Source organism: Trichosurus vulpecula, chromosome 4 (genome assembly GCF_011100635.1).
Source record: "Trichosurus vulpecula isolate mTriVul1 chromosome 4, mTriVul1.pri, whole genome shotgun sequence".
NCBI classification, from domain to species: Eukaryota; Metazoa; Chordata; class Mammalia; order Diprotodontia; family Phalangeridae; genus Trichosurus; species Trichosurus vulpecula.
Genome location: NC_050576.1, coordinates 442396653 through 442423106, shown reverse-complemented (window position 1 = coordinate 442423106; position 26454 = coordinate 442396653). Strand labels below are relative to the sequence as shown.

General features: G+C 45.4%; 1 protein-coding gene across 1 annotated transcript; it reads left to right on the top strand.

The window, feature by feature from the left end:
* The first annotated feature begins 992 nt into the window (after positions 1-992).
* On the top strand, positions 993-26454 carry LOC118847405 (zinc finger protein 883-like). Its single transcript, XM_036755853.1, has 7 exons — positions 993-1165; positions 2038-2123; positions 4284-4410; positions 4878-4973; positions 8868-10670; positions 19680-19721; positions 26414-26454. Exons 2-7 carry the CDS (start codon positions 2088-2090, stop codon positions 26452-26454), a joined length of 2145 nt encoding a protein of 714 aa, XP_036611748.1. The 5' UTR covers positions 993-1165; positions 2038-2087.

Sequence of the window (26454 nt, the reverse complement as noted above, 5' to 3'; positions counted from 1 at the left end):
GAGGTCAGCTGATGCTTCATACTCAGAGCCAGGGTGCACCTAAGCTTCAGGTGGGTCAGAGGACGTCCCAGGGCAGGACTCCTTCAGGATCCCAGAAGCCCAGCTTGGAAGGCAACGCCCTCCCCACCCCTAGGTCAGGAGTCCTGGAAAGGTGGGGGTGATCAGCAGGGGCCAGGTGTCAATATGCAGAGCTAAGGCACACCTGGGTACCTAGAGCATCTCTGCAGCTGGAAGGCAGAGGGCATCCACAGGCTGTGGGAAGCGGGGAGGGGGTGATCTCTGGAGCCCAGCACGCGCGAACAAGCAGCCCCTGATTCTAGACTACGATTCCCAGCAGGCCTTGCACTCCAGGGCAGCGGTTTCCTTTCGTTACTGGCTGGTTGTCATGGAAACAGTAGCACGCACCTCCCGAGAGAGAGGGAAAGAAGTGCGCTATTATGTAACGTCCGCTTCCGCCTCCTCAGACTCGTGGGCTGTGGTCCTACACCTGCGTTTTGCGTTTGCTCCTGCCACTAGTGGCTCCCGGGGCCGAGCCCTGCGGAGGGGTCGGTTGGACCCCTCCCACTTTCTCCCTTGGCCCCCCTCCCCCACCTGACCTCCCACCTCGTGCCCCGAGTCCCGAGGCTCGCCCGCTTGCTCCTCCCCTGCCCCCACCCCGGGCTCTGCCCGGCATCGCGCCCCTCCCCCTTCCACGACCCTCCTCGTTTGACCTTTTCCTTCCCCCACCTTTGACCCCCATTTGGTTCGTCTCTTTCCCTTATTTTCCTCTTGTCTCCTGCCCTTTGCACCCCCGCCTCCCCCCTTCCCTCTTCCATCTCCCCTTCCTCGCTTCTCTTCCCTCCCCCAGCATCTCCTCACCTCTCTTGCCGCCTCCTGTGCCCATTCTCCGCGTGTCCCTTCCCCTGTTTGGCGGCTCGCTCTCGCCTAGCTCCATGGACCTCCCTTCCTTTCCCTCTCTTCTTTCCTCCCCGTTCAGAGGTTGTGTAGCCACCACCTGGACCGATGGAGTTACCAAGTCCTAGCTAGTTGGCCGAGATCGCCAGGTCAGGAGTCAGGAAGACCAAGTTCAGATGTGGCCTCGCCCCTCTTTGCCCGAGTGTCCTCCTCTGTAAAATGGGATAATAGCAGCGCCTACCTCCTGTGTCTGCTGTGAGGAGCAAACGAGGTAATGACCATAAAGCCCTTAGCCCCGTGCAGGCACACAGTAAGCGCCGTGTGGATGTTAGCTATTGTTAAGTCCCCTTCGTTTTCTCTCCCCAGTATTCTTCGTCCATCTCTTCTATCTCCACTCCCAATAGGATCACCCTGGCTTGGGTCCTAATTCGATACCTGCATAAAATACGGATTTCCTAGCTTGTGTTAAATGACCTCCACAGTCCACCCGTTGCCTAACCCTTCCAGCCCTGTTGGATGCTCTTCCCTGTCGGGCAGTTCACATTCCACCCACACTGCAGTACCAGCTGTTTGTTCCCATCTACGTACCGCCTCCTTGCATCTTCCCAGGCCACTTCTGGTGCTTGAAATGGGTTTTCTTCAGATCTGCCTTTTGGAGCCTTTCTGACCTTCACACCTCAATCTCAGCAAAAGCTGTATCTGAGGACCCTTCCTTGTCTTCCCTGTGTATTAGTGGTTTTTCCTTTCTCAGTGATTTTGTCTTGCTGTATTTGTACGTAGTAATAACAGCTGGTTTTAGGCACCAACGCCTTCATTTCCTGGCTCACAGTAATCCTGGGTGCCAGAGGCCCTGGGGGAGGTTAAGTGACCGCAAGGGACATAGATCCATTTTGCTGAGGGACCGCAGGTCAGGGGTCTTTAGGCTACACAGTGCTGATGTTCCCTCAGTGTGTTTCTTAGCAGACCTAGGCTTCTCGAGGGCAGGGACTTTGTGCCTCGGCATCTAGTCTAGGGCTTGTCCCTATTGGGTGCTAAATAAGTGGGGAAGAGGCTTGGGGGGCAAGGGACTTAGTGTCCCAGACCAGGTGTCAGGGAGCTGCAAGATAGGCCCAGCCCTGCTCATGGTCTGTTTTTCCTCCCCAGCTCTGCCTGACACTCTGCCCTTCCCTGAGAAGTACATTCTGGAAGTAGGAATGGCCCCCATGCTCCTGACAGCCAGGACCCCCCAGGTGAGTGGGAAGTCCCATCTCCTGCAATCGGTATCGCAACTTTGTAATATCTCCTCATCATCACCACCACCCCCACCACCACACACAGACATACGCACGGGGCCATCAGAGAACTTAGGGCTGGAAAAACCTGAGAATTCAGATCACCCATTTTATACCCCAGGAAACTTGAGTCCCTGACCACACTGGTAAGAAGGAGCAGAGCCAGGATTTGGATCCCCAGGAGCACTTTGCTCACAACCACTTGGAGTCTGGACCATTCTGCAGCAAGGGGGAAGGGCATTCCCCTACCAGTCCTACCAGTGACAAGTATAGGAGCCAGAATATCAGGAGGGCTTTAAATGAGGTCTCAGTAACCTAGAGAATGGCACCAAGTCTTATTGGATGAGAGGTATCAGGTAAAGTCTCACTCTTGGGTTCAGAAAGTCCACTTCCTGATGCAGGGTGTACTAAAAGCACGCTGCCAGAGCTGACTGCCACCCTAAGACTTTTGGGACACCCTGTCTGAAAAAGACCCAGGAGTTTCTGTGACCCACCAGCTCCTGGGACTCAGATCATGAGGCAGGCCCAAAGCTGGTGGGCTCTGGGGCTCTGGACTTGGGTCAGTCACATTGGGAATATTGGCCAGCAGGTGTTGGTCCTCTGGTAGATGGAAGTATACGTGGCCTCATGTGTTCCCCTTCAACAAGGAGTATGTTGTGTACAGGGTCCAGCCACATGGACTTCTTGATCCAGGCAGAGAAAAGAGAACTTTTTAAGAAGGGAAGCTGGGCCCTGGCCACTCTGGAGAAGAAACACTTCCCCAAGGGATTCTCTGGGACTGCTCACACCAGGCCCTTCCATGAGATCCAGGATGATGCAAGCTTGGCCTGAGTCCTTGGATTATAGCAGTCAGATGGGTCTGTGGTCCCAGCGGTGAGTGTTTCTCCTGGGCCACAGGGGTTCGTCCCTCAAGCTGTGGAGGACATGGGCATCCATCACATCTCCTGGTCTCCTGGCATGTGGTCAGCTCACTTTCTATTTCTAACATACGTTGTTAAGTGGAGCCAGCTTCCCCATATAAATCCACACTTGTATTGGACTGCTCACACCCATCACACACCTTCAACTCCCTTGGGGAGACTTGCTGTTCACAGTCCCCAGAAGAACATCCCCATTGGAAAGATGAGCCTGCGTGTAATTTTAAGAAAAGTTCGGGGCCAGTGAAACACATGTTCTGTTCCCCTTCCATTCAGTCTTGGGCCAAACTAATGGTCCTTTTGCATTGATGATCCAAAACAAATACACGTGGAGGAGATCCCCAGGTAGCTGCCCACCCTCATGCATTATTTCACGTCTGGAGCATAAGTGCTCTGCATTGCCTTGGGCTGAAGTCTGGAGGGTGGTCGTGGGTCTAAGAGGCTCTGCCGTGGTCTGGAGTGTGACACTGTCAGCGCCCCTCCGCCCCCCTTCCACCATGAGTCCTCTTTGGATTGTGAAAGTTAAAGTTAATGTTGTATATCTAAAGATGAGATATAATCTGATGAAAGCTAAGGTACAACCTGGGCATGTCAGAGTCCCATTGCAACTTGGTGGAGCTCCTAGGGAGAGAAGGTGTAGACTGGCAGCATTGAGCTTTGCAGTGAGAAGAAGCATGAAGCCAAGGGAAGAGGATCTAATGGTGTGACCGCAAGCTTGCCGACTAGCCTTTGCTAAACTCAGTTTTCCCCTTTGTACAATGGGGATACCACATCCTGACAGTAACTGTCTTACAGCATCGGTAGGAGAGAAGCTTTTCCCAGAGCAGGTATGGGTCATAGGACCTTTACAACAGCTCTGGAGAGGCCTTAGAAACCACGGTGTCTGACACCTCATGCTGCAGATGAGAAGGTAAGGGACTTGCCCAAGGTCACGGCAATAAATAGCAGATAGGCAGGATTTGAACCCAGATCTTCTGGCTTCAGATCAAGCCCTGTTTCTGTGACATGCTGATTCCCTGACAATAACTGCTGTTTGATGACATGATTCAGTGTCCTAAGATTCTGGTACATATTTCTCTGCATCACAGTGAAGCCAGAATACTGAGAACTACTCCCTCACCCTTCCTCTCCCCCTCTACCACTAGGGCCATTGGAGGGCTGGTCCCTGGCTCATCACAAATAAATTCATTTGGCATTTTAGGGGCCAGTGACCTTCCAGGATGTGGCAGTGGTCTTCACGCGAGAGGAGTGGCATTACCTGGACCTTTCTCAGAAGGAGCTGTACCGAGATGTGATGCTGGAGAACTATAGAAACCTTCTTTACCTGGGTGAGGACGGCCCCACGGGCTTCAGGCCCGGCATCCTGACCCCCCTCCTTCGAGTGTTTCCTCTTCTGGCCAGGGGATTCAGTCGGTCAGTCAGCAAACATTGATCAGGCAGGTGACGCGGAGGCTAAGCCTTACAGGAACCTCCAGATTCTGCCAGGGACATGTGAGGAGAGAGAGCAAGCCAAGCAAAGGCATGGAGGTGGGAAGAGCAGCCTTTAAAGCCTGCGAGTGACGGCACTGTGCTCAAAGATCTCTGGAAGCAGTGCGAAGGACATAGGTTCTGCTCTTTTAGCCCCTTTAGATGTATTTTCAGCCTTCTTTTGCCCAGTTTAGAAAAGATTAAGGCTCATGACAAGCCTGATTTTCCCCCAGCACCATCTCACTGTTTGATTACTCTTTTCTGGCCTGCCTCAGTTATGAGAAAGAGTCGATTCCTTCCTCTTCCCTGTTTCTCATCCTTTGAGCAGGACTTGTCGTTTCCAAGCCAGATGTGATTTGCCAGTTTGAACAAGGAGAAGCTCTCTGGAGGCCAGACAGGAGAGTCCCAGGAAGCTTCTGCCCAGGTGAGTGAGTGACCACCAGGCAGATGAGTCCTTGAGAACAGTCTCTCTACTGGTCAGTAAGGGAAGGCTCCTTTACAGTGTTGGAGCTTCCCAGGGTGCCAGGTGCCATCTCCCTGCCCAGAGGCGCCTCTGGTCTCAGAGGAGAAGAAGCTACTCTCACCCTCTTTGAGAGCTGGAAGAAAAGCTAGGGAGAGAAGGAGGGAGAGCATTCCAGGCATGGGGGACAGCCGGAGGAAATGCCCAGAGGCAAGAGCTGGAGGGTCTTGTTCGTGGAACAGCCAGGAGGCCCAGGTCTTTGGGTCAAAGGTATGAGAAGACTGGAAAGGGCTTAGGGGGTGAGGATACAAAAGACTTGAAAGGCCAAACAGAGCGTTTTGGTTTTGCTTCTGGAGGCCATAGGGAGCCACTGAAGTTTACTGAGTGGGGGTGACATGGTCAGACTTGTGCTTTAGGAAAATCCCATCGGTGGCTGAATGGATGATGAACTGGATTAGGGAGAGACTGGAGGCAGGCTGACCCCCCAGCAGCTACTGCAACAGTCCAAGTGTGAGGTAATGAGGAGAGAAGGTGGAATCAACAGGCCTTGGCACCATATTGAATGGGGTGGGGGAGGAGAGACAGAGAGGAGTGAGGGAAGACTCCTAGGTGGGGAGCCTGAGGGTCTGGGAGGAGGGCATTGCCTCCACAATAATAGGGAAAGCAGGAGTAGGGGAAGGGTTGGGGGAAAGACAATGACATGTTGAGTTCAAGATGTCTGAAAGACAATTGGAAATCAAAGATTGGAGGTCAGTAGAGATAATGGGACAGGAAACATAGATTTGAAAATTGTCGGCATGGTAATTAAAACCATGGGAGCTGAGGAGATCATCTGGGGAAGTGGTATAGAAAGAGTAGAGGAGGGGGCCCAGGACAGAGCCCTGCGGGACACCTGTGGTCTGGAGGAAGATCTGGCACAGGCTCCTGAGAATGGATGGTCAGAGAGGTCAGAGGAGAACCAGGAGAAAATAGTGTCGAAAATGTAGAGGGAAGAGAGTAGGAAGAAGAAAAGTGATCAGCAGTATCAGAGGAGAGGCTGAGGAGAATGAGGAGTGAGTCATTGGCTTTGGACACTAAGAAATCATTGGTAACTTTGAAGAGGACAGTTATGGTGGAATAATGAGGTCAGAAGCCAAGAGTGTAAGGGGTTAAGAAGAGAGTCAGAGGAGAGGAAATGGGGGCATTCCTTGTCAGCAGCCTTTGGAGGAGTTCAGAGATAGAAGAGAGATGTAGGATGAGAGTGGGGATGGATCACATGAAAGTTCTTTGAGGATGGAGGAGACAAGGGCATGTTTACAGACAGAAGGGAAGGAGGCAGAGGACAGGGAAAGGTGGAAAACGAGAGTGGGGATGGCAGAGGCAGTTGTCTGGAAGAGATGGGATAGAATGGGATCACTTGTGGAAGGCGAGGAGTTGACCTTGGTCGGGAGTGAGGCTGCCTTAGCATGTGAGACAGGAGAGAAGGGCAGAAGGCACCTGAGGAAGAGAAAAGGGGGAGCTTATGGCAAATGACTTCAGAATTTTCTGTAAAATCTGAGGCAGGGTTCACAGCTGAGAGGGTGGGGGAGGGAAAGCCCTGAAAGGTTGGAGGAGTCTGTGGAGAATGGGACAGGGAGTTGATAAGGAAGGTATAGTAGGATTGCCTGGCATCAGAGAGGGTCCAGGTGAGGTTGTATTCTGTAGGGGACCAAATCAGAATGGTTGAGAGATTTTCTCCAGCAGGTATATGAGAGCAAAGGTGGAGGATGTGGATGGGATCCAAGGCTGAGGTTTGGCAGAGTATAATCAATGAGATGATCAGAGGACAGTATAGAGTTGGATTGTTTCACCAAGGGGTCAAGATGGGGAACAGGGGAAAGAGAGGGCCTGGGAGAGAGTTGAGGGGTCAAGAGATTGGAAGTCACAGTGAGGATGAAGGAGTAGGGCTATGTAAGGGAGGGCCGAGGAAGAGGTGGGATGCCGGTAGATTGTGTTCAGATAAGGGGATTTTGGAATTCTTGAATGTAAAGGTAGTACATCTGTGGTTAATGGCGCAATCCATCTTTGACTACCTTTCTGTGAGGTTGAGGTAGGGTGGAAGAGTAGGTTATGGGAAGTGAGTAGGGTGAGAAACTGAGTGGTGGTTAGGGTTTCTGGGAGAGGATCAGTAAAGTACCGTGGTAGGAAGAAAGAAACATGGCAAGCCATGTACCATGTAGTTTCCTCATTGAGGAAGGAAAGGAAGTGACTTGGGGATCTGATGACAATAGGCACCTGGATTTTGATTGAGTGCCAGAACCTCAAAGGAAGAGAGGTTGCTGAGTGAGGAAAAGAGGGGTAAGTGGAGGTGGCAGTGGGCAGCCAGGGGATTCCAGCTCCCCTGCCTTGACCTTTGGACTGAGGAAAGTGAGTGAAGGTGCAGCCAGTACTGGAGGGGGTGGTCAGAGAAGCTGGGTCATCAGGGAAGGAGCCATTTCAGTGAGAGCTTGGAGATGGAAGGAGTGGGAGAAAAAGAGGTTTAGGATGAAGGGACATTTATTGCTATGGAAAAGGCATTCCGGAAGGCACAGTGACAGTGGCAGGTGATGTTTGGGTGGAACTTTGGCATGGGAGAGTTGAGGGGGTTGGGAATAAGGAATTGGGTGGTGGGGACTGGGGAGGAGGGTTTGATTGATGATCCCCAGGGGTTCAGAATTTCTAGGATGTGGAAAGTATGGCCTGATATAAGAGTAGAAGGCAACCCTCTTCTCAGAGGATAGTGGAGATCGGGCTGTAGACAAGTGCAGTGTGAGATGGAAGGCATGATGAGAAGTCAGATGGGAAGCCCCCTTTAGCTACAATTTGTTCCTTCTGAAGCTTAAGGAGGAAACAGTAGTGGAAGCAAATCTCCCCCCCCCCCCCCGCCCCCGCCCCAACTCTTTTCTTCCTTTTCTTCAAGAGACAGACACAGCAGAAGAGGGAGGGTAAGCAGGAAGGTTACTTCTCTTTACACCAAAGGTTCTCCACATTGAGGTTAGGAGATCAGAAGGTGGACGTTGCCCTGTGTTGGCACAGGTGGAGGTCACTCTGCCAGCCCCTACCTCCTTCCTTCAGAGGACATGGCAGCAGGAAGTGGAAGGCAGAAGAGGGTCTCACTATTCTCCCCTTGGCCTGAGGGGAGTGGTCTCCCAGCACATAGGGAAGGTGCTTTGGGACATGTAGAGGTCCCTCAGTCTAACCCCTACATGCTATGCCATACTATAATAAAGCTTTATCTTTTCAATAGAACTAAACTACACTTTCATCCATGTCTCTTAAAATAGCCTGTTGTTAGGGTGTGGTGCCTCCCTTAGTTAATTCCCTTTTTCCTGTACATAATATATGTGGAAAAGAACTAGTGTTAATCAACTCCTTGTTCCTCTTTTTCTGTTCTAAGCATAAAAAAGATTTAGAATCAGAATCTTATCTATGATGAATTGCAGAGCAACCCAGTCAGGTTAATTCAGGAGGTTCTCCCTAACTGACAGTTTCCAGCTCCTAATTAAATTTTTTCAGATACCATAAGCTGTCCCTGTCAAAGCAGAGCACAGTGTGGCAAGAAGACCTTGAGGATGGAAGGGAGCAGCCTCACGTTCTGGTTGTGTGCTACGAAAGTCATTCAATTGTTCGGAGTCTCAGTGTTCTCTTGTAAAATGTAATGACTATCCTGTCTCCCTCACAATGTGGTCGTGAATCTCACTATGAAAGTTGTTTTTCTTTTATTAACTAAAAGACTGAAAACAAGATTTTATCATTCTGTTGTTTAAGGTTTGACGGTACTTATTTCTGGAAGATATACAAAAACAATACTAATTGTTTAGCAGGTGAGTAAAGGGTCTGCTTCTGTTTTATTTCTTTCAGATGGGGACACTGGGCCTGAATGCAAGGAGTCAGTTCCAAAGCAGAACATTTCTGTGGAGCCTTCATCCCCAAACAGACTCACAAGCTCTGGTCTTTGTGTCGTCAACCTGAAAGAACCCTGGGCATTTGATGTCAGGCTAGGGGAACAGAAGAACATTGAAGAGAAAAATTCCCAGGAAGAAAAGAAAACTTTCAAACAAATGATAATCAGCGAATGTAATAAATATAGCCAAAGCTTCAATCTAGAACCAAAACTTTTTCCACAAGAAGTATCTATAGAAAAGAATCTTTACAGATGTAATGTTCACAGAAAGAGCTTCATTCTGTCTTCAGACTCAAGGAAATATAATAGAATTTGCCCAAAGGAGACATTTTCTCAGTATGATGAATGTGGGAAATACTTTGACTCTAAATTAGATTTTATTGAATATCATAGACTGTATCCTGGAGAGAAACCTAATGATTATAATGAACATGGAAAAGCCATCAATCTCAGTACATTTACTCATTCCTATCAGTCAATTGATGTTGGAGAGAAAATCCCTAAATGCAGTAAGTTTGAAGAGGCTTCCCCCCAAACTATAAAACTTATTGAACAGAGAATTCACACTGAAGAAAAACCTTATGAATGTAATGACTGTGGGAAGGCCTTCCGCCTGAAGGAGTCCCTTCTTCAACATCAGAGAATTCATACTGGAGAGAAACCTCACAAGTGTAATGACTGTGGGAAGGCCTTCAGCCAAAGAGGACATCTTACTCTACATCAGAGAATTCATACTGGAGAAAAACCTTATAAATGTAAAGACTGTGGAAAGGCCTTCCGACTGAGAGATCCACTTATTCAGCATCAGCGAATTCATACTGGAGAGAAGCCTCATAAATGTAATGAATGTGGAAAGGCTTTCTCTGTGAAGACAGATCTTACCAGACATCAGAGAATTCATACTGGAGAAAAGCCTTATGAGTGTAATGAATGTGGAAAGGCATTCCGTGTGAGGGCAGAGCTTACTCGACATCAGAGAGTTCACACTGGAGAAAAACCTTATGAATGTAATCAATGTGGGAAGGCCTTTCGCCTGAGCAAAGACCGTACCCGCCATCAGAGAATTCATACTGGAGAGAAACCTTATGAATGTAATGATTGTGGGAAGGCCTTCTGCCGGAGAGAACCTCTCATACAACATCAGAGAATTCATACTGGAGAGAAACCTCATAAATGTAGTGAATGTGGGAAGGCCTTTGGCCTCAGAAGACAGCTTATGGAACATCAGAGAATTCATAGTGGAGAAAAGCCTCATAAATGTAATGAATGTGGGAAGGCTTTCTTTGTGAGGACAGATCTTACCAGACATCAGAGAATCCATACTGGGGAAAAACCTTATGAATGTAATGAATGTCAAAAAGCCTTCCATGTGAAAACAGAGCTTACTAGACATCAGAGACTTCATACTGGAGAAAAACCATATGAATGTAATCATTGTGGGAAGACCTTCCGCCTGAGCAAAGAATGTAGCCGACATCAGAGAATTCATACTGGTGACAAACCTTACAAGTGTAATCAGTGTGGGAAGGCCTTCTGTGTGAAGACAGAGCTTACACTCCATCAGAGAATTCATACTGGAGAGAAACCTTATAAATGTAGTCAATGTGGGAAGGCCTTCCGCCTAAGCACACAGCTTACTCAACATCAGAGAATTCATACTGGAGAGAAACCTTATAAATGTAATCAGTGTGGGAAGACATTTCGCCTGAGTACACAGCTTACCCAGCATCAGAGAATTCACATTGGAAAGGAGCTTTATGAATAACTAATTGGAAATACTAATGATATGAAAAGCAAACATTTTACCTAACAATTATATTCATGCCTGATAGGAATATCATCTTTAATGAGTGTGAGAAGGCCTGCCTGGATGTATATATGGCCTAATATAAGCTCATAGTTTTAAAGGTCATCAAATCTAATCTCTTCATTTTGTAATTAAAGAAACTGGGCCCTAGGGAGATAAGTGACTTGGGGGGAATATGAACTCAGGCCTCATGACACACTTCTACTGAATCATGCTGTCTCATCCTAAACATAATGGAGAGAAACCATTTCAGTAGCATGAATGTGAAAAGACTTTCTTCCAAAGTATAGAACTTTCTTACACCAGAGAAGGCTTCTACATTAAATGATTTGGTAAGACCTTCTGCCTCATGTATCTGATCCAGAATCAGAGAATTTATCCTGAAGAGAAATTTTATTAATGTAATTAATATGGGAAGGTCTACCTGAGAGAACAGTTTACTCAGCCCTGGAGAATTTATGAGAGAGAAAACTTAGGAATAAATGAGTGTGGGACAGTGTTCCCTATGAATGCAGAGCTTACTTGACATCACAGAATTCATACTAGAGAAATTTTATTCTAAAGAACATAGGACTCTTAATGCAGTAGAGAGTTTTATCAGAGCATAAGACTGCATGTGGGAAGGTTTTGTCCATGCAAGCTTATGCTGCATCAAAGAATCTGCTCTGGAGAAGAACCTTATGGATGAAATAAACCATAGGCCTTCTGCCAGGGTAAATAGTCTACTCAACCATTAGTTTATACTGGAGAAATAAATATGATAAACTTCAATCAAAAGGTACACCTTTATTCAAAAGATACAATTTGCTCTTAAAAAGGCTTTTTTGCAATCATTGGGTTCAGAATGACTTTTTTTCCTGCTCTATGAAATCATCCATGAGGGTTTTTCAAAACTCCTCCAGCTATATCACATCAGCTTAAACACTTATACAGTTCTAGGGTGTTTATGTAATTATTGAGGCTTTAAGGGGGAAAAAAACCATTGTCATTTCCCAATAAGTGGATGAATAAAAAACATTTATTAAATTCTTAATAGGTGGGTATCAATACAAAAAGCAATCAGGGTTAGAGTTAGAAGACTGACTTCAAACTGCTTACATTCTAAGAGGAGGAGACAATGCAGACAGAGGTGAGAGGGGTTTTGGTCTGGAGAGCGGAGCCATAGGGCCATTGATCACACATCTTTTTCTAAAAAGCAGTGTTGGTTTGATTGCCATGTACCTAGGCTTATCTGGGACAATGCTGCAAATACACAAATAGATAACTAAGTGGGGCCAGAATCAATGTAGCCTGTCATATGACCAATTATGAAATATACATAAAAGCAATTTTGTGGTACCCCTGAACTGTACACATGGTATATCATTGGTTGGACTAAGTAACGTGTTAATGTAATTGAATGTTTTTGTCCTGTTACGAATGTGAGAAATTTTGTGATTAGGGAAAGGGGTACGAAAGAATCACTGATAATGACCACTATGATGTAAAGGGAAACAGCCCTAAAAAGGTTCAGAATTCCTCCTGGTGGCTTCCAACATTAGTAAGGTAGTGGACTGTGGTTGCATTTTCAGATGTGGCCACTGTGTTAACTTTCACCGAACTGTACTTTGTTACAAAGGAAGCTCCCATTGGTGGAGGAAGGTAATTAACCATATTGACTCTCTATTAATGGACAGATTATAGGCTGTCTATATAACTCCAATTAATAATCTGGATAATAGTTACTGTGCATATGTGGGATTTTCCTATGTCGATGCCTGGGGTATACTCTTCTGAGAGATTATGGTTCTTGTCCAAGAGGTCCTGCAGGGACAGTTCTGGGCTTAATTTGAAAAGCACAGTGTCATTCACAAATGGAAGCAGCAGAGGACCTCCTCCTCAATGGGAAGTCCCTCTTCATCTTTTTGTGAAAAGTTGCTTCCATTTTTGCCTTTGCTGATAATAATAGAGGGTCATTGAACATATTATATAACAAGAAAGAAAAATCTAAAAGCCAATAAGGAAGAGAAACGGGGTCTATAGGGGTATCACACCTCCAGGAATGTCAGAAGCCAGATATAGGACAGACAAAAGGGATAGCTGAGCTCTCTGGGCCCTGTGGCTACCAACAACGACAAATACTGAATATTATTATTAGGGTAAGTTTTCAAAGCACTTTGCATAGAGTTTTCCTTTGAACCTCTTCCAAAAGTCTGGGAAGCAGATGACACTATTATTCCCATTTTACAGATAGGGAACTGGGGCAAACAGGTTAAGTGACTAAGTGTCTAAGGCCAGATTTAAATTCAGTCTCTGTCTCTAGGCTCAGCTCTCTAAACACTGTGCCACCTAACTGCCTGATTTGCCATAGTGCATGAACTTAAGTAGTTGCCTTGTGCAACTCTCCAGCTTCTCAATGACCTTCCTAAAACATGGTGACCAGAATTGAGCACCACACTTCAGATGAAATCTGATGAAATTGGGAATGCTCTAATGAGGTCAATACAGCCTGAGATCATTTGAACTTTCCTGGCTGCCATCTCATACTTATCATGGAGCTGAGATGCTTGTGGCCTTTGTAGTCCACCCAATGCCCCAGACCTTTGTCAGTCTAGCTATGCCTCTCCCATCTTGCACTTGGGAAGCAAGTTTCTTGTTCCTGTGTGTGTGTGTGTGCGCGCGCACGCGCGCGTGTGCACATGCGTTGAATGGAAGGATGAGATGTGACATTTCTCCTGATTGAACAGCATCTTATTGACATTTGTCCTGTGTCCAATCCTCTCAAGGTCTTTCTGAATCCTGACTCTGTCATTCAGTGTGTAAGCTATTTCTTCCCTAAAACCCTAACCTCAGTTTTGTGTCATCTGCAAAATTTGATAAAGATGCCTGTGAGGCACACTCCTCTGCTGTCTTCTTTGAACTTGACATTAACCAGTAAAACTGAGTGTTTAGGGTGACTAGGTGGTAAAGTGGATAGAGTGCCAGCCCTAGAATCAGGAGGACCTGAGTTCAAATGTGGCCTTAGTTACTAGCTGTGTGACCCTGGGCAAATCAATTAACCCTATCTGCCTCAGTTTTTTCATCTGTAAAAGGAGCTGGAGATGGAAATGGCAAACTACCCCAGTATCTTTGCCAAGAAAACCCCAAATGGGTTCCCAAAGAGTCTGGCACAACTAATTGACTAAACAACAAAAGATGAGTCTTTGGATCTAGTCATTCAGCCAGTTACCAATCTATCTTATTGTTGTATGGTCTAACAAACATTTTTTTTAATCTTAGGACTCCTTAAAATCAAATATTATTGAGTAGCCCTCCCCAAACACCATTTTGTTTATAATGGATATTTACTATAGTAGAAATTGAAACATCTTAGTACTTTTCTTATGAAAATGTTTTTGACATTGCAGACATTCTGAAAGAGGGTTAAATCAATCAATAAACATTAAGCACCTACTGTGTGTCAGGCCCTGTGCTAAGTACTGGGACAACAAAGAAAAGTAAAACAGTTCTTATCATTGAGGAGCTCACAATCTAATGGGGAGGGGGAAGAAAATTCAAATAGAGATTCCTAGCCCACGCTTCGAGAACCAATAATCTAGCCTGTATCTCTCTACTTTTTTCCATAATAGCATGAAAGACTATCAAAATTTGCTAAAACCTAGGCCAACATCTCTGCAGTCTGTCCAAGAAGATTGATCCAACATGCCCTGTTCTTGATGAAACCACATTTGCTATTTGACATCACTGATTCTGTTTCTAGGAATTCAGTAACCAATCTTTTAATTTTGACAGAAAACAACGTCAAGCTCAACAGACTATCAGTTGCAAATTCTGTTCTTTCCATTAAATTAGGACAAATTTCTTTCCTTAGCCTGAGATTCCTCTCCCATCCTCCAAGGTCATTTTTTCAAAGTCCCTTTCCCTCCCCCTGAATCAGTGGCCCATGCCCAGGGAAATTTGTCTCTGAATCAAGGATTTAGGATGAGGGAGGAAAAGGGTCTAAGACAGGCACGAGAGTTTCTTAGTGACCTAATGGGTATGTGTGGAGAGGGATATAAATATGAGTTGGACCTGGTGGGGTTTTGGTGTAAGAGGGTCTGGGAGCAGGCTTAGATTTATTTGACTTGAGTATAGCAACAATTTGGCTAGCAGCAGCTGTTGAGGTGTAAGACCTAACAAGACTAAGACCAAGAGCTGCCAGCACAGGTTCTTTGATCTGCTTTGGTAAGGAAAGCAATGTTAAGGGGTTAACAATCTTATTTTAATCCAACATACAAATATCATTCACTAAGTTCAGGAGGAAAAGGCCAGCAACCTGAACTCCAGAGCAAATACAAACAAATTACAAACACATGCAATATAAACAGATCAAATCACAAGTCATAGTTACCAAAAAGCATCAACATCTGGGTTCGCAAGCCAGGAGTCTCTTAGAGCAGCTGCCCACAGTCCCATGCCACTCTTCCAGTGGCTGAGAGTCCCAAGGGAGAACATCAACCTCTGGGTTTATATATCTTGTTCAGGGTCAAAGGTGAGTCACACATGCGACTCACTGTGACCTAAAAGCAGCACAAACATGCATCTAAACCCACATGATCTAGGCTTTCCCCTGAGGCAAGGAGGTCATCAAAGACTCCTGATTTAATTAAAGAAACAAAGGTCAGACTCATCAAAGGCACTTGATTAAATAAGTGCTAAAAGAGAAAACAGTAGAAAGATCCCACCTTAATTAATATTACAATGAGTCATACAGAATATGAGCCAACATTCTCTGCCTGCTTCCAATTGACCACTTAGGAGGTTGAAGGAGCCATTTCATGACCCTGATACAGAAAGAATGGGGCTTGTCTGGGGCTTTAGGTGAATGTGGGAGATCAGGAATGTGAGGAAAGGTTGTCCTGGGGTCAAAGAGGCTAGGACCCAGGACCTGAGTGTGTCCTTTCTTCCTAGCATCTCATTAGCTTCACTATGACATCTGTGACTTCATTTTGGCATATAAGAATGTCTTCATGCTCTCGATCCAGTCCTTGGCGGCTGGCTGATTCACTGAATCTTTGTGAGATACTCCAGCAGAGGTCCTAGATTGGTACCCCAGGAAACCTGGAGTAAGACAGAGAATGGGACACAGGATTCTGATGTTGTTACAGTAATTAAGGTGGGACTTTTTTTACTGTTTTCTCTTTTGGAGCCTTGAAGAGTCTGGCCTTTGTTTCTTTAATTAAATCAGGAGTCTTTGATGACCTCCTTGCCTCAAGGGAAAGCCTAGTTTATATGGGTTTGAGTCACATGTTTGTGGCACTTTTAGGTCACAGTCGCATGTTGTGACGCCCTTTGACCCTGAACAGGGTATATAAACCCAAAGGTTGGCATTTTTTCCTTTGGGGCTCTCACTCACTGGAAGAGTGGCATGTGACTCTGGGCAAGCCATTGTAACTGCCCCCCCACCCCATCCCGGCTTTGCTAACCCAGACCCCTTGGTTCTTTGGTAACTATGAATTGTGATTTGGTCAGTTTATTTTGTCTCTGTAATTCGTTTGTATTTGCTCTGAAGTTCAGGGTGCTGGCTTTTCCTCCTGAACTAAGTGAATAATATTTGTATGTTGTATTAAAGTGAGATTGTTAACCCCTTAAAGTTACTTTTCTTAGTAAAGCAGATCAAAGAACCTGTGCTGGCAGCTCTTGTTGGGTCTTATGCCCCTACAATAGCTGCTGCTAGCCGAATTGTTGCTACAGAGGTCCGGGAGAAGGAGCCTTAGTCCTTAGGAAACAAGGAGCAAGAATTCAGGGGAGACCCTTCAGAAGATAGTGAGCCAGCCCAGTATAATGTTAATGGGGGTGGGGGTGGGGGTGTAAGATCTTTCCTGCCCGTTAATAGGCCTCACGTGAAGCCCATTAAGGGAAGCTTGCTTGCCTGTAGGAAGGCTTGCACACCTTTTTAAAATAAGCTAATTAGGCTTTGAGTCTATTAGCTGAAAGAGTATATATTGTGAGAGGTGAGCTTTTGCTTTGGGGGCTCATTTATGAGGAAGATGTTGTGATTCCTTGGTCAAGACTCTGAGGGGCCATATGTTCAGAACACCCCAATTGCTCAGAGGTAAAGGCTCTCTCGATTCAATAGATGTAAAGCTTTGATTCAGGCAGTAGAGCCCTATGTGTTGGTCTTTATTTCTCTTCTCTAGTTCCTGTGTTTGCATTTTATGTGATTAAAAAAGATCATTGACCCCATTTTAAGTTGCTTTCCTTAGTAAAGCAGATCAAAGAACCTGCACTAGCAGCCATGCTGGGTATGCCAGTGTGATTGCCATTACACCCAGCCAGAGCCAGGGTAAGTGTGGGCTGGGAAAATATCGCTAAGCAGAGCCTGGGGCCCTAGGTGTGAAGGACAGAGCACTGACCTTAAAGGGTTTGAGGCTCAGGGTCTCACCTCCTCCAGGTCAGGCTGGGCTGGGAACTCCAAGAGGATAGCAGCCCCAAGGGCTTCTGGTGCTATGATGACAATGGATAGGACTTCCTTACCTTCCACCCTGAGACCCTGAGCCTGACAGTAGCTCATCCAGAAGCCCAGAGATTGAGAGAGGCAGGGAAAGGAACAGGATGGAAATGAAGCCAATGCAGAACTGCTGCTCGTTTCCAAAGGCTCCTAGAAACCTGGATGGGGATGATCAAATGACCGGCCTTGCCCAGCTCCCCGGGATGTCCAACACTGCACCTCCCTGTCACTCTCTCTTGCCTGTGAATCACAGTGGAAGAGGAGTCTAGCTCCTCATGGTGCTGTCCATGGTCCAGGGTTCCTTTAGGGACCAACATTTGCCCTTCCCCTCTGGGGGACTGGACTCTTGGTAATGGTGGGTTATTTGAATTTGGGTGTAGATTTTGGGAGACATCAGGAAGCCGAGGCGAGAGGCTTGTCCAGGGCCAGCTCTGAGAAAGTCCATTCTGGGATAAGATACAGGCCAGAGGCCTGTTCTTGCCCTTGGGCTGCTAACTCAACACATGGGCTCTCCGCCCCTCGCACCACCGTGCCCCCCCCCCCCGCCCCCACCCCCACCCCCCAGCATACACATGCTGCTCAGAATGAAGGCTCTGCAAGCCTCCTTGGTACACACGTGCTCTCTCAAAAACTCCCACAGCACACACTGCTAAATACCACCTGTGGGCTATTAACACAATATTGTTTACGGCAAAAGGGGAACAAAAGCAGGAGGAAGTCATGCAAAGGGGAACTAAGCATGAGGAAGTCATGCGTTATGCAAATGCCTCACACATGGATTTGTTGATTCTGCTTGCCTAAAAGGTATATAAGCCCTGTCCCTCAGTTAAATAAACAGAGCTGTTCTTTACTCTTCTGCCTGGCTCGTGCTTTTGTTTTCATTCTCCATGCATTCGGCAGTCTCTGGCCATTTCAACGCCACAGCCACTGGTGGCAACTGGCACTGGAAAGAGGGACCCTGAGGCAAGGACACCCGAAGCAGACAAAACAAACAGACCCGAGGGGGACACTCGGAGCAAATACAGATGAACCTGGAGCAGAGAGGTTGGGAGGACAGAGACTCTGAAAGAGTTGAGTCTCCCGCCGTAGAGGTCCTAGAAGAAAAAAAAAAAAGGAGGGAGGTTCTGGTTGACATACACAGTCGATAAAGGTATAAGGGCAGTAATCTTTTCTCCAGTACTAAAAACTTTCACTTTCCTTTTCACTTTCCTTTTTTGTTTTTTCACCAGGCTTATACGAGGATTAAGGAGATGGGAGGGCCGATAATCTTTCCTCTCCTTTACTTTCACTTTCCTATTCTAAGGTAATCACCAGGCTTATACCAGATCGCAGAGATGGGGCAGACGTATTCAATGGATCTTAAAGAATGGAAGGAGGTAGGAAACCAAATGAGTGAATATTTCAGAGAAGTAGGACCTGCAGCCTTTCCAGTAATAGTTTTGTTTTTTTTTTTTAATTTGGAACATACTAAAAATTTGCCTACAAAAACCAGAAGTTGTACTTGTAACTACAAAAATGTTAAAGATAGATGTAGCCACAGGAACATCTGAGGAAGAGCAGTCAGTCGATATGTTAGAACATCACTGCAAAATCACAAAAACACTTGATTCACAGCAGAAACAAGTCATTCCATCTGCCCCCCTGCCCAAGTATAACTCAAGATCACAAATCGTGGGTATCCCGTGAACCTGAGGGAGTAGTAGAAAGAATATTTAGGATTGCTTGAGAAGGGGGAGAAGACTTGCCCATAGAAATGACACTCGCTTTACCAGTATCTGAAAGACCTAATCCTCAAAATGCTCAACAGGTCATTCGAGAGCATACAATGATAGATTTAAAAATACTTAAAGAACTGAAACAGGGGGCCTCCAGCTACGGAGCCAAGAGCCCCTATATGCAATCTATCATAGAAAACATAGCCAGACAAGCCATGTGCCCCCAAGACTGGTACACACTAGCAAAAACCACACTTGACGGAGGAGATTACTTAGTCTGGAAATCAGAATTTTTTGAAAAGTGCCTAGAGCAATCAAAAAGAAACCAACTAACAAATGTAAACATTTCGTTTGAACAACTTACGGGCACAGGGCAATTCATTGATCTGAGAGATTGGATCACATATGAATTACACGCCTATGAACAGATAATGAACTGTGCCAAGGCAGCTTGGCAGAGAATACCCAGCAAAACTGACCGGAACTTTTCATTTACTAAGATATTACGGGGGGCAACAGAAACATTCCCAGATTTTCTTAATAGACTCACACAAGCCATCCTAAGGAGTGTAGGGGGGATACTGAAGCTGCCAATATATTGTGACAAAAATTGGCAGTTGAAAATTGTAATGCAGATTGTAAGAGCCCTGTTAGATGGGGGAACCTCATATAACCTTCTCTGAGATGAGTCAAAGATGCCAAAAAGTGGGCACACTGGCATACCACGCTGAGGTAGTAGCCACTGCTTTTAATCAATAGCTGACAAAAACCACTTTAAAATGCCATAACTGTGGAAAGTTCGGACACGTGAAAAAGGAACGTAGAGTGCCACATAAAGGGATACATAAAAATTCTGCCTCCCGACCAACCACACAGTACCCTAGGTGTAGAAAAAGGGAACCACTGGGCATTCAGAATGCCATTTGAATTCGGGAAACCGCCCTTGGGCCAGCCCTGGCCCCAGCAAACAATAGGGGCTGCCCTTTCCCTAGTTCCCCCTCAGATGGTTAGAAATCAAAACTTTATTATATGCAACCTTGCCACATCCCATACATATAGGAAAGGGGGAGAGAATAGCACAATTGGTTTTCATAAAATATGAAACCACAGGGAATTATTTTCAGAAGGTTCAGGGCTCACAAGGATTTGGAAGCACAGGAAGAGAGGCTTTCTGGGTACAAGATATTACAGAAAAAAGACCAACTTTGAAAATAAAAAAATAGAAGGCATAGAATTTGAAGGATTGATACATACTGGAGCACACAAATCAATCACTGCAGACTGACTCTGGCCAAAAGCCTGGCTACTAGTAACAAGTGATATGTCACTGCAAGGAGTAGGGATGGTTACCATGCCAAAACAAAGTGCAGGATGATTAAGTTGGGAGGTAGAGAAACAGAGGAAAATTCAGACCGTATGTTTTATCACATCTACCTATAAATCTATGGGGGAGAGACCTCTTAGGTATATATGAAGGTCACTATACAATCTCACTCCCCCCCCCACCTCCCCAGATTTTTAGGAAGGGCCACTGTCATAAATTCTAAGAATAGGATGCCTAAGATAACCTGGAAGGATGGGCTCCCGGTATGGGTCAAACAATGGCTTTTAACATCAGAAAAACTACAGGCCCTTGTTAATGAACAGTTAAAGGCGGGGCACATTGAAAGCTCCAACGGTCCTTGGAATTCCCCTATTTTTGCTATAAGAAAGAAATCTGGAAAATGGAGAATGCTTACTGTAGCCAGAATGGCCTTTGTTTTCTTTGAATGACTCAGCTTACCTCATTGAGCCTCTGGACACTGTGGCTTGCTCTTCCGGGGCAGGAAGCCCAAAGAGCATTCCAGGAAGCAGACAACTTCCTGTGTGATGAGTCATGGGGCTGGCTGAGGGGAGGTGTTAACGGCTACGCTAGGGGGAGGGGCCAAGTCAAGAACCAATCGGCCCTGGTCGTTCAGGCAGTGCTTGATGATGTCAAAAAACTCTATAAGAGGGGAGAGGACAGCTTGAAGATCCTCTTTTCCTTTTCCGGTTGGAGCCAGCGACAGTTACAGCGACAGTTACAGCGACAGTTACAGCGACAGTTACAGTTGCAGTCACAGTTACAGCCACAGCCACAGCTGAAGCAGGAGCTGCCAGTAGCAGAGCTGACCTACGGGAGAAAGCTGAACAAAGACTTCAGGCCAGTGGGTAATCTTATTACCATAGAGGGGGAAACATGATTTTGCTTTACGCAATCATGCTTCTCTGTAGCCTCCTGGTTACTCTTTCAAGGCGTACTTATTGGGCCTGGAAGCTTTTGATCAATATATCAAAATGGGGTTGCTGGTTCATGGGTTGGTTACTGTGGAGCCTAAATAAATGTTTTGATTCTTCTGCCTTCTACTTTGAGAGTTTCTTATATCCGGCGGTTCCGAACGTTTCAGACATGTTTATGATCCTCTTTGAGATTATAAACTCTGCCCTCCTATTACATTTGGCGACCAGGATGGGATCGCTAGGTATAAGATCTCTATTTAGAAGCAGAACAATTCCAGAGGAAGAGATGAATATCCCAGGATGGGAGGATCCATTTTATTCCACCCTAGCAAAAGAATTGGCTAAAAAAGCTGGACCCTGTGAAAACTGGGAACCAAGGCTACGGAGAGGAGATCCTAGGGATTTGGAAAAGTGTTTACGAGAAGTTGGGATTCAGTCAGGGGCATCACTATCTAGGCAAAGCTGGATGGTGTTATCAGCCTATCGGCTAGTATACGAAAGATTGAGATTAAGTGAAAGACATGGGGGCACTCCTACCCCACAGGAAGAAGGGGAATCTCAGATAGCAGGAGACCAAACTGACTCAAATGAGAACTTTTCTATTAATGTGGCTAAGAGCAACAGGAGACCAAAAAAGCCCAGAGTGCATTTCAACCCAGCCCAGAAAGAGCCTGACTGCCTGCTTCGTCCTAGCCATGGTGGCAGAGGAAGTGAGTGGGGAGAGAATGAGACAATGTTAGGGGCTGAGGCACAAAACACTACTGGGGTTCAGGATGTGCCTCACACAGAGAATAGGAGATGGTTAAATGATCAGACAAGGGCTCGACCCATACAAAGGAGGAAGACAGAAACCCGAGGTGAAGATTCAGTTACAAGGGAAATTCAGGAAGATTTCTCACCGCAAGAGGTCACAGATATTTTGAGTAGATTCAGCCAAAGAATAGGAGAACCATTGATATCTTGGATGGTAAGACTCAGTGATCAAGGGGCCAGTGGAATATCAGTAGATAGGACAGACTGCATGAGATTCATAGGTATCAGCCATGATCCTCTAGTTCAACAAGCTTTTAGGGAACATCATCAGCAAGGAGATGGTGATAGCAGGACTACTCTGTTGGCATTAGCCGCTGTGGGATGCAATAAGAGATATGCTACTGATTCTATGTGGCCCACTGAGCACAGACCCTGGTATTCACTTAGAGATTGTATCATGAGACTAAAGGAGGAGGTAATGAAGACTGCCATTATGATAGGAACTGCAGACAAATATTACAATGATCCAATGGAACTGCCTCATAGGAATTTAATAATTAGGACAGCTCCCCCTGCTTATAAACAACTAATTTTGAATTTATTACTTGGAGAAGTAGGGAGCCGTCTTACAACAGTGATAAATAAGATTTTACAGTTACATGACTTAGGTGACTGGGGAAGGGATAGATCTCCTCGAGAGAGAAGGGTGAATAACCAGCAAACTTGGCGCCAAAGGAGAGTAACAAGGAAAGAAATGTTTACTGCTTTATTGAGAGCAGGGGTAGGTTTTGAAATGATAGATGGAATTCCAACCAATGAATTATACAGAATGTATAGAGGACTTGATAACACGAGAAATAGGGAAATAAGAACTGCTCCTGCAAGCCCACAAGCCACTCAGACTGAAGGTGACCTTGTGTGATTAACGGATGAAAACTTGTACATTTGGGGAAAGGCTGGGAGGACAATCTTAGTCTCTATCTAGGGTGGGATCCTCTTGGCTTCCTCATTATGTTCCTTTTGAAAAGAAACATTTCCCACCTGAGTTTGGCTCTGATGTTGGATCTTTGCATAACTGAAATCTCAACCAAACTTGAGATGATTTTATTTGAAGAATTATAGTCCATCCTTGTCTATTCTTTTTGTCCTTTGTTTTGGCTAACCTTGTTGCTAGTTTTGTTTCCTTCAGGCTTAAGCACCCTGCACTTTCCGGTGACTGCCTAAGCATGTAGCATTCTTGGAATTCCTGCCAGCTTGTTAAAGAAATGACTTCTGGAATGGGACTTTTTGGGGGCAGGGCCATCTCTACATCCAATTTCAGCATGAAGAAGCTATGGAAAATGAGACCTTCACCCCTCACCCCAAGATTTTGAGCCCCAATCGTTCAAGGGGGGTGGAAATGATGATAGTGTTCTGTTTACTTATTTTGTGTTATCCTTGCTGTGTTGTTTTATTGTTATGATATTATTGATCCTATGTAATGGATACAAGGATTTAGGGGTGGACATTTGAATTATTAATAATTATTTTGGGGATGATTGATTGAAGAGATTATCTTGCTGGGACCTAGGGGTGGATCACATTTGAATCGTAAACCAATATTTAGGAATGTCACCAAATGATATGTTTTGCTTTATAATGAATGATATGTTTTAGTTTCCTTTGTAATTGGATCACAATGTATGTTCTAGGATACATGGCTGATTAGATTATGTATCCTATAACAAGGGGTGGAGTGTAGCCAGAATGGCCTTTGTTTTCTTTGAATGACTCAGCTTACCTCATTGAGCCTCTGGACACTGTGGCTTGCTCTTCCGGGGCAGGAAGCCCAAAGAGCATTCCAGGAAGCAGACAACTTCCTGTGTGATGAGTCATGGGGCTGGCTGAGGGGAGGTGTTAACGGCTACGCTAGGGGGAGGGGCCAAGTCAAGAACCAATCGGCCCTGGTCGTTCAGGCAGTGCTTGATGATGTCAAAAAACTCTATAAGAGGGGAGAGGACAGCTTGAAGATCCTCTTTTCCTTTTCCGGTTGGAGCCAGCGACAGTTACAGCGACAGTTACAGCGACAGTTACAGCGACAGTTACAGTTGCAGTCACAGTTACAGCCACAGCCACAGCTGAAGCAGGAGCTGCCAGTAGCAGAGCTGACCTACGGGAGAAAGCTGAACAAAGACTTCAGGCCAGTGGGTAATCTTATTACCATAGAGGGGGAAACATGATTTTGCTTTACGCAATCATGCTTCTCTGTAGCCTCCTGGTTACTCTTTCAAGGCGTACTTATTGGGCCTGGAAGCTTTTGATCAATATATCAAAATGGGGTTGCTGGTTCATGGGTTGGTTACTGTGGAGCCTAAATAAATGTTTTGATGCTTCTGCCTTCTACTTTGAGAGTTTCTTATATCCGGCGGTTCCGAACGTTTCAGACATGTTTATGATCCTCTTTGAGATTATAAACTCTGCCCTCCTAATACACTTACCTATTTGAGAAAAATTAATGATATAATGGAAACTATGGGAAATCTTCAACCGGGACTCCCCACACCTAACATGATACCTAAAAAAAGATTATTTCTATATATTCTATTACATCCCACAGATTCTGTTAATCTCAAGGAACCTCACAAGGGATTCCAATGGAAAGTCCTGCCACAAGGGATGAAAAATATTCCCACCATGTGTCAACAATATGTTGCACAAGGTTTTTTAACCTGTGAGAGAAATATCCCAAAGCTTATCTCATTCATTATTGGATGACATACTGTGCTCATATCCACAGGCAGAGATTTTGAGCTTCATTTTACAGGAAACTGAGGCACAAGTTAAAAATTTCAGACTTGTCGTTGACCGAGACAAACTACAACTTGCTCATATTTAGGGCAGACACTGAGTCCCACATCAGTAACACCTACGAAAATCTCCATTTGTAGACAAAAGCTTAAGACATTCAATGATTTTCAAAAGCTGCTTGGAGATATTAATTGGGTTTGTCCTCACCTACAAATAAGTACCCAAAAGTTGGGAGAACTATTCAAGATCTTAAAGGGAGATCCACACCCCAGTTCTCCTTGACAATTGACCCCACAAGCCTCACAGCACCTGACAAAAGTTGAAGAGGCTCTCCAAAAGTGCCAAACATATAGGATTGATCCCAAGCACCTGCTAGAAGTTACTATCCTCCCTACACCAAAAATTCCTTTTGGGGCTTTACACCAACAAAATGATATCATAGAATGGATTTATTTGCCATTTCAAGCCTCAAGAAGCATTTCTCCTTACCCTCAAATGGTTGCTCAACTCCTTCAGAAAAGCATAAGTAAGAGTCACATTGTTGACAGGGAATAGACCACATGCTGTTCATCATCCATATACTAAAGAACAGGTTGAAATTCTGCTAGCTAATGACCTTGACTGGCAAGTTTTCCTAGTGATGTGTCAAGGTCCCATTGATTCAATAATTAAACACCCCATATTCCAATTCTTAACACCTTACCAGTGGATATTTCCCACAGTTGTTAAGTCCTACCCTGTATTCCATGCTAGGACAGTATTCACTGATGCAACTCAGCACCACCGAGCATGCTGTTTCTCCCCACCAAATGTAAAGCAAATAATTACTACACCATTTTCCTCTACACAGCAAAATGAGCTGTGTACTCTAATAGCTGCATTAAAGGACTTTTCTGAACCACTTAACATTATCTCTGATAGCAAATATGCTGTCTACATAATCCAATATATTGAGACTGCCCAAATAAAATTTGCTGCAGGCCATCGTAGCTTCGAAAAACAAAAGAAAGGGGGAGGTAGGCAGGAAAAAAAGGATAAGAAGAAGGTTGATTCTGCCCATTCAGAAGAGCCCTCCTGTATGGAGGGCAGCAGGCAAAGGGCACCAGTATTAACCCCTTCCTGGAATCCATGTTAATTGCCAAGGCCCCTGGAAACTATCTGCACGGGCAAGGTCATCAGCCCTGGGAAAAGAACTTGTTTGAGTTATGTAAATTCTAACAATGAACTTGGCTTACTGAGAAATTGCAGATTTATGTTCAAATAGATAGAAAAGATTCTAATGATTAGCTTTTATCACCAGGACAAGTTTAAATTTAGATGTTTAATTAAATATGTGAGTCCTGGTAAATCTTTATTGCTTATTGCATCTAAAAGCAATTGTACCTGGCTCTAAGCTGTGACTGGTTGTGTTGGCAATCAAAATGGGCTCTTAGCACTCAGTTCAACCAAGTGCCCTTGAAGAGTTTGGCCTTTGTTTCCTTGATTAGATTGGGAATCCTGGGTGACCTCCTTGTCTCAGGGGAAAGGCTAGTTTACATGGGTTTGAGTGGCATGCTTGGGACATCAGAAGCTTTTAGACCACGTGGGTTTAAGTCACCTCTTTGTGACTATTTCAGGTCACGTAGGTGAGTCACCTGTGTGACTCACCCTTGACCCTGAAAAAGATGTAAAACTAGGGGTTGGCTTTCTCTTTTTCGGAACTCTTACCCACAGCCGTGGTGGCTCGAGTGACGCTGGGCCAGCCCTTGTTATGA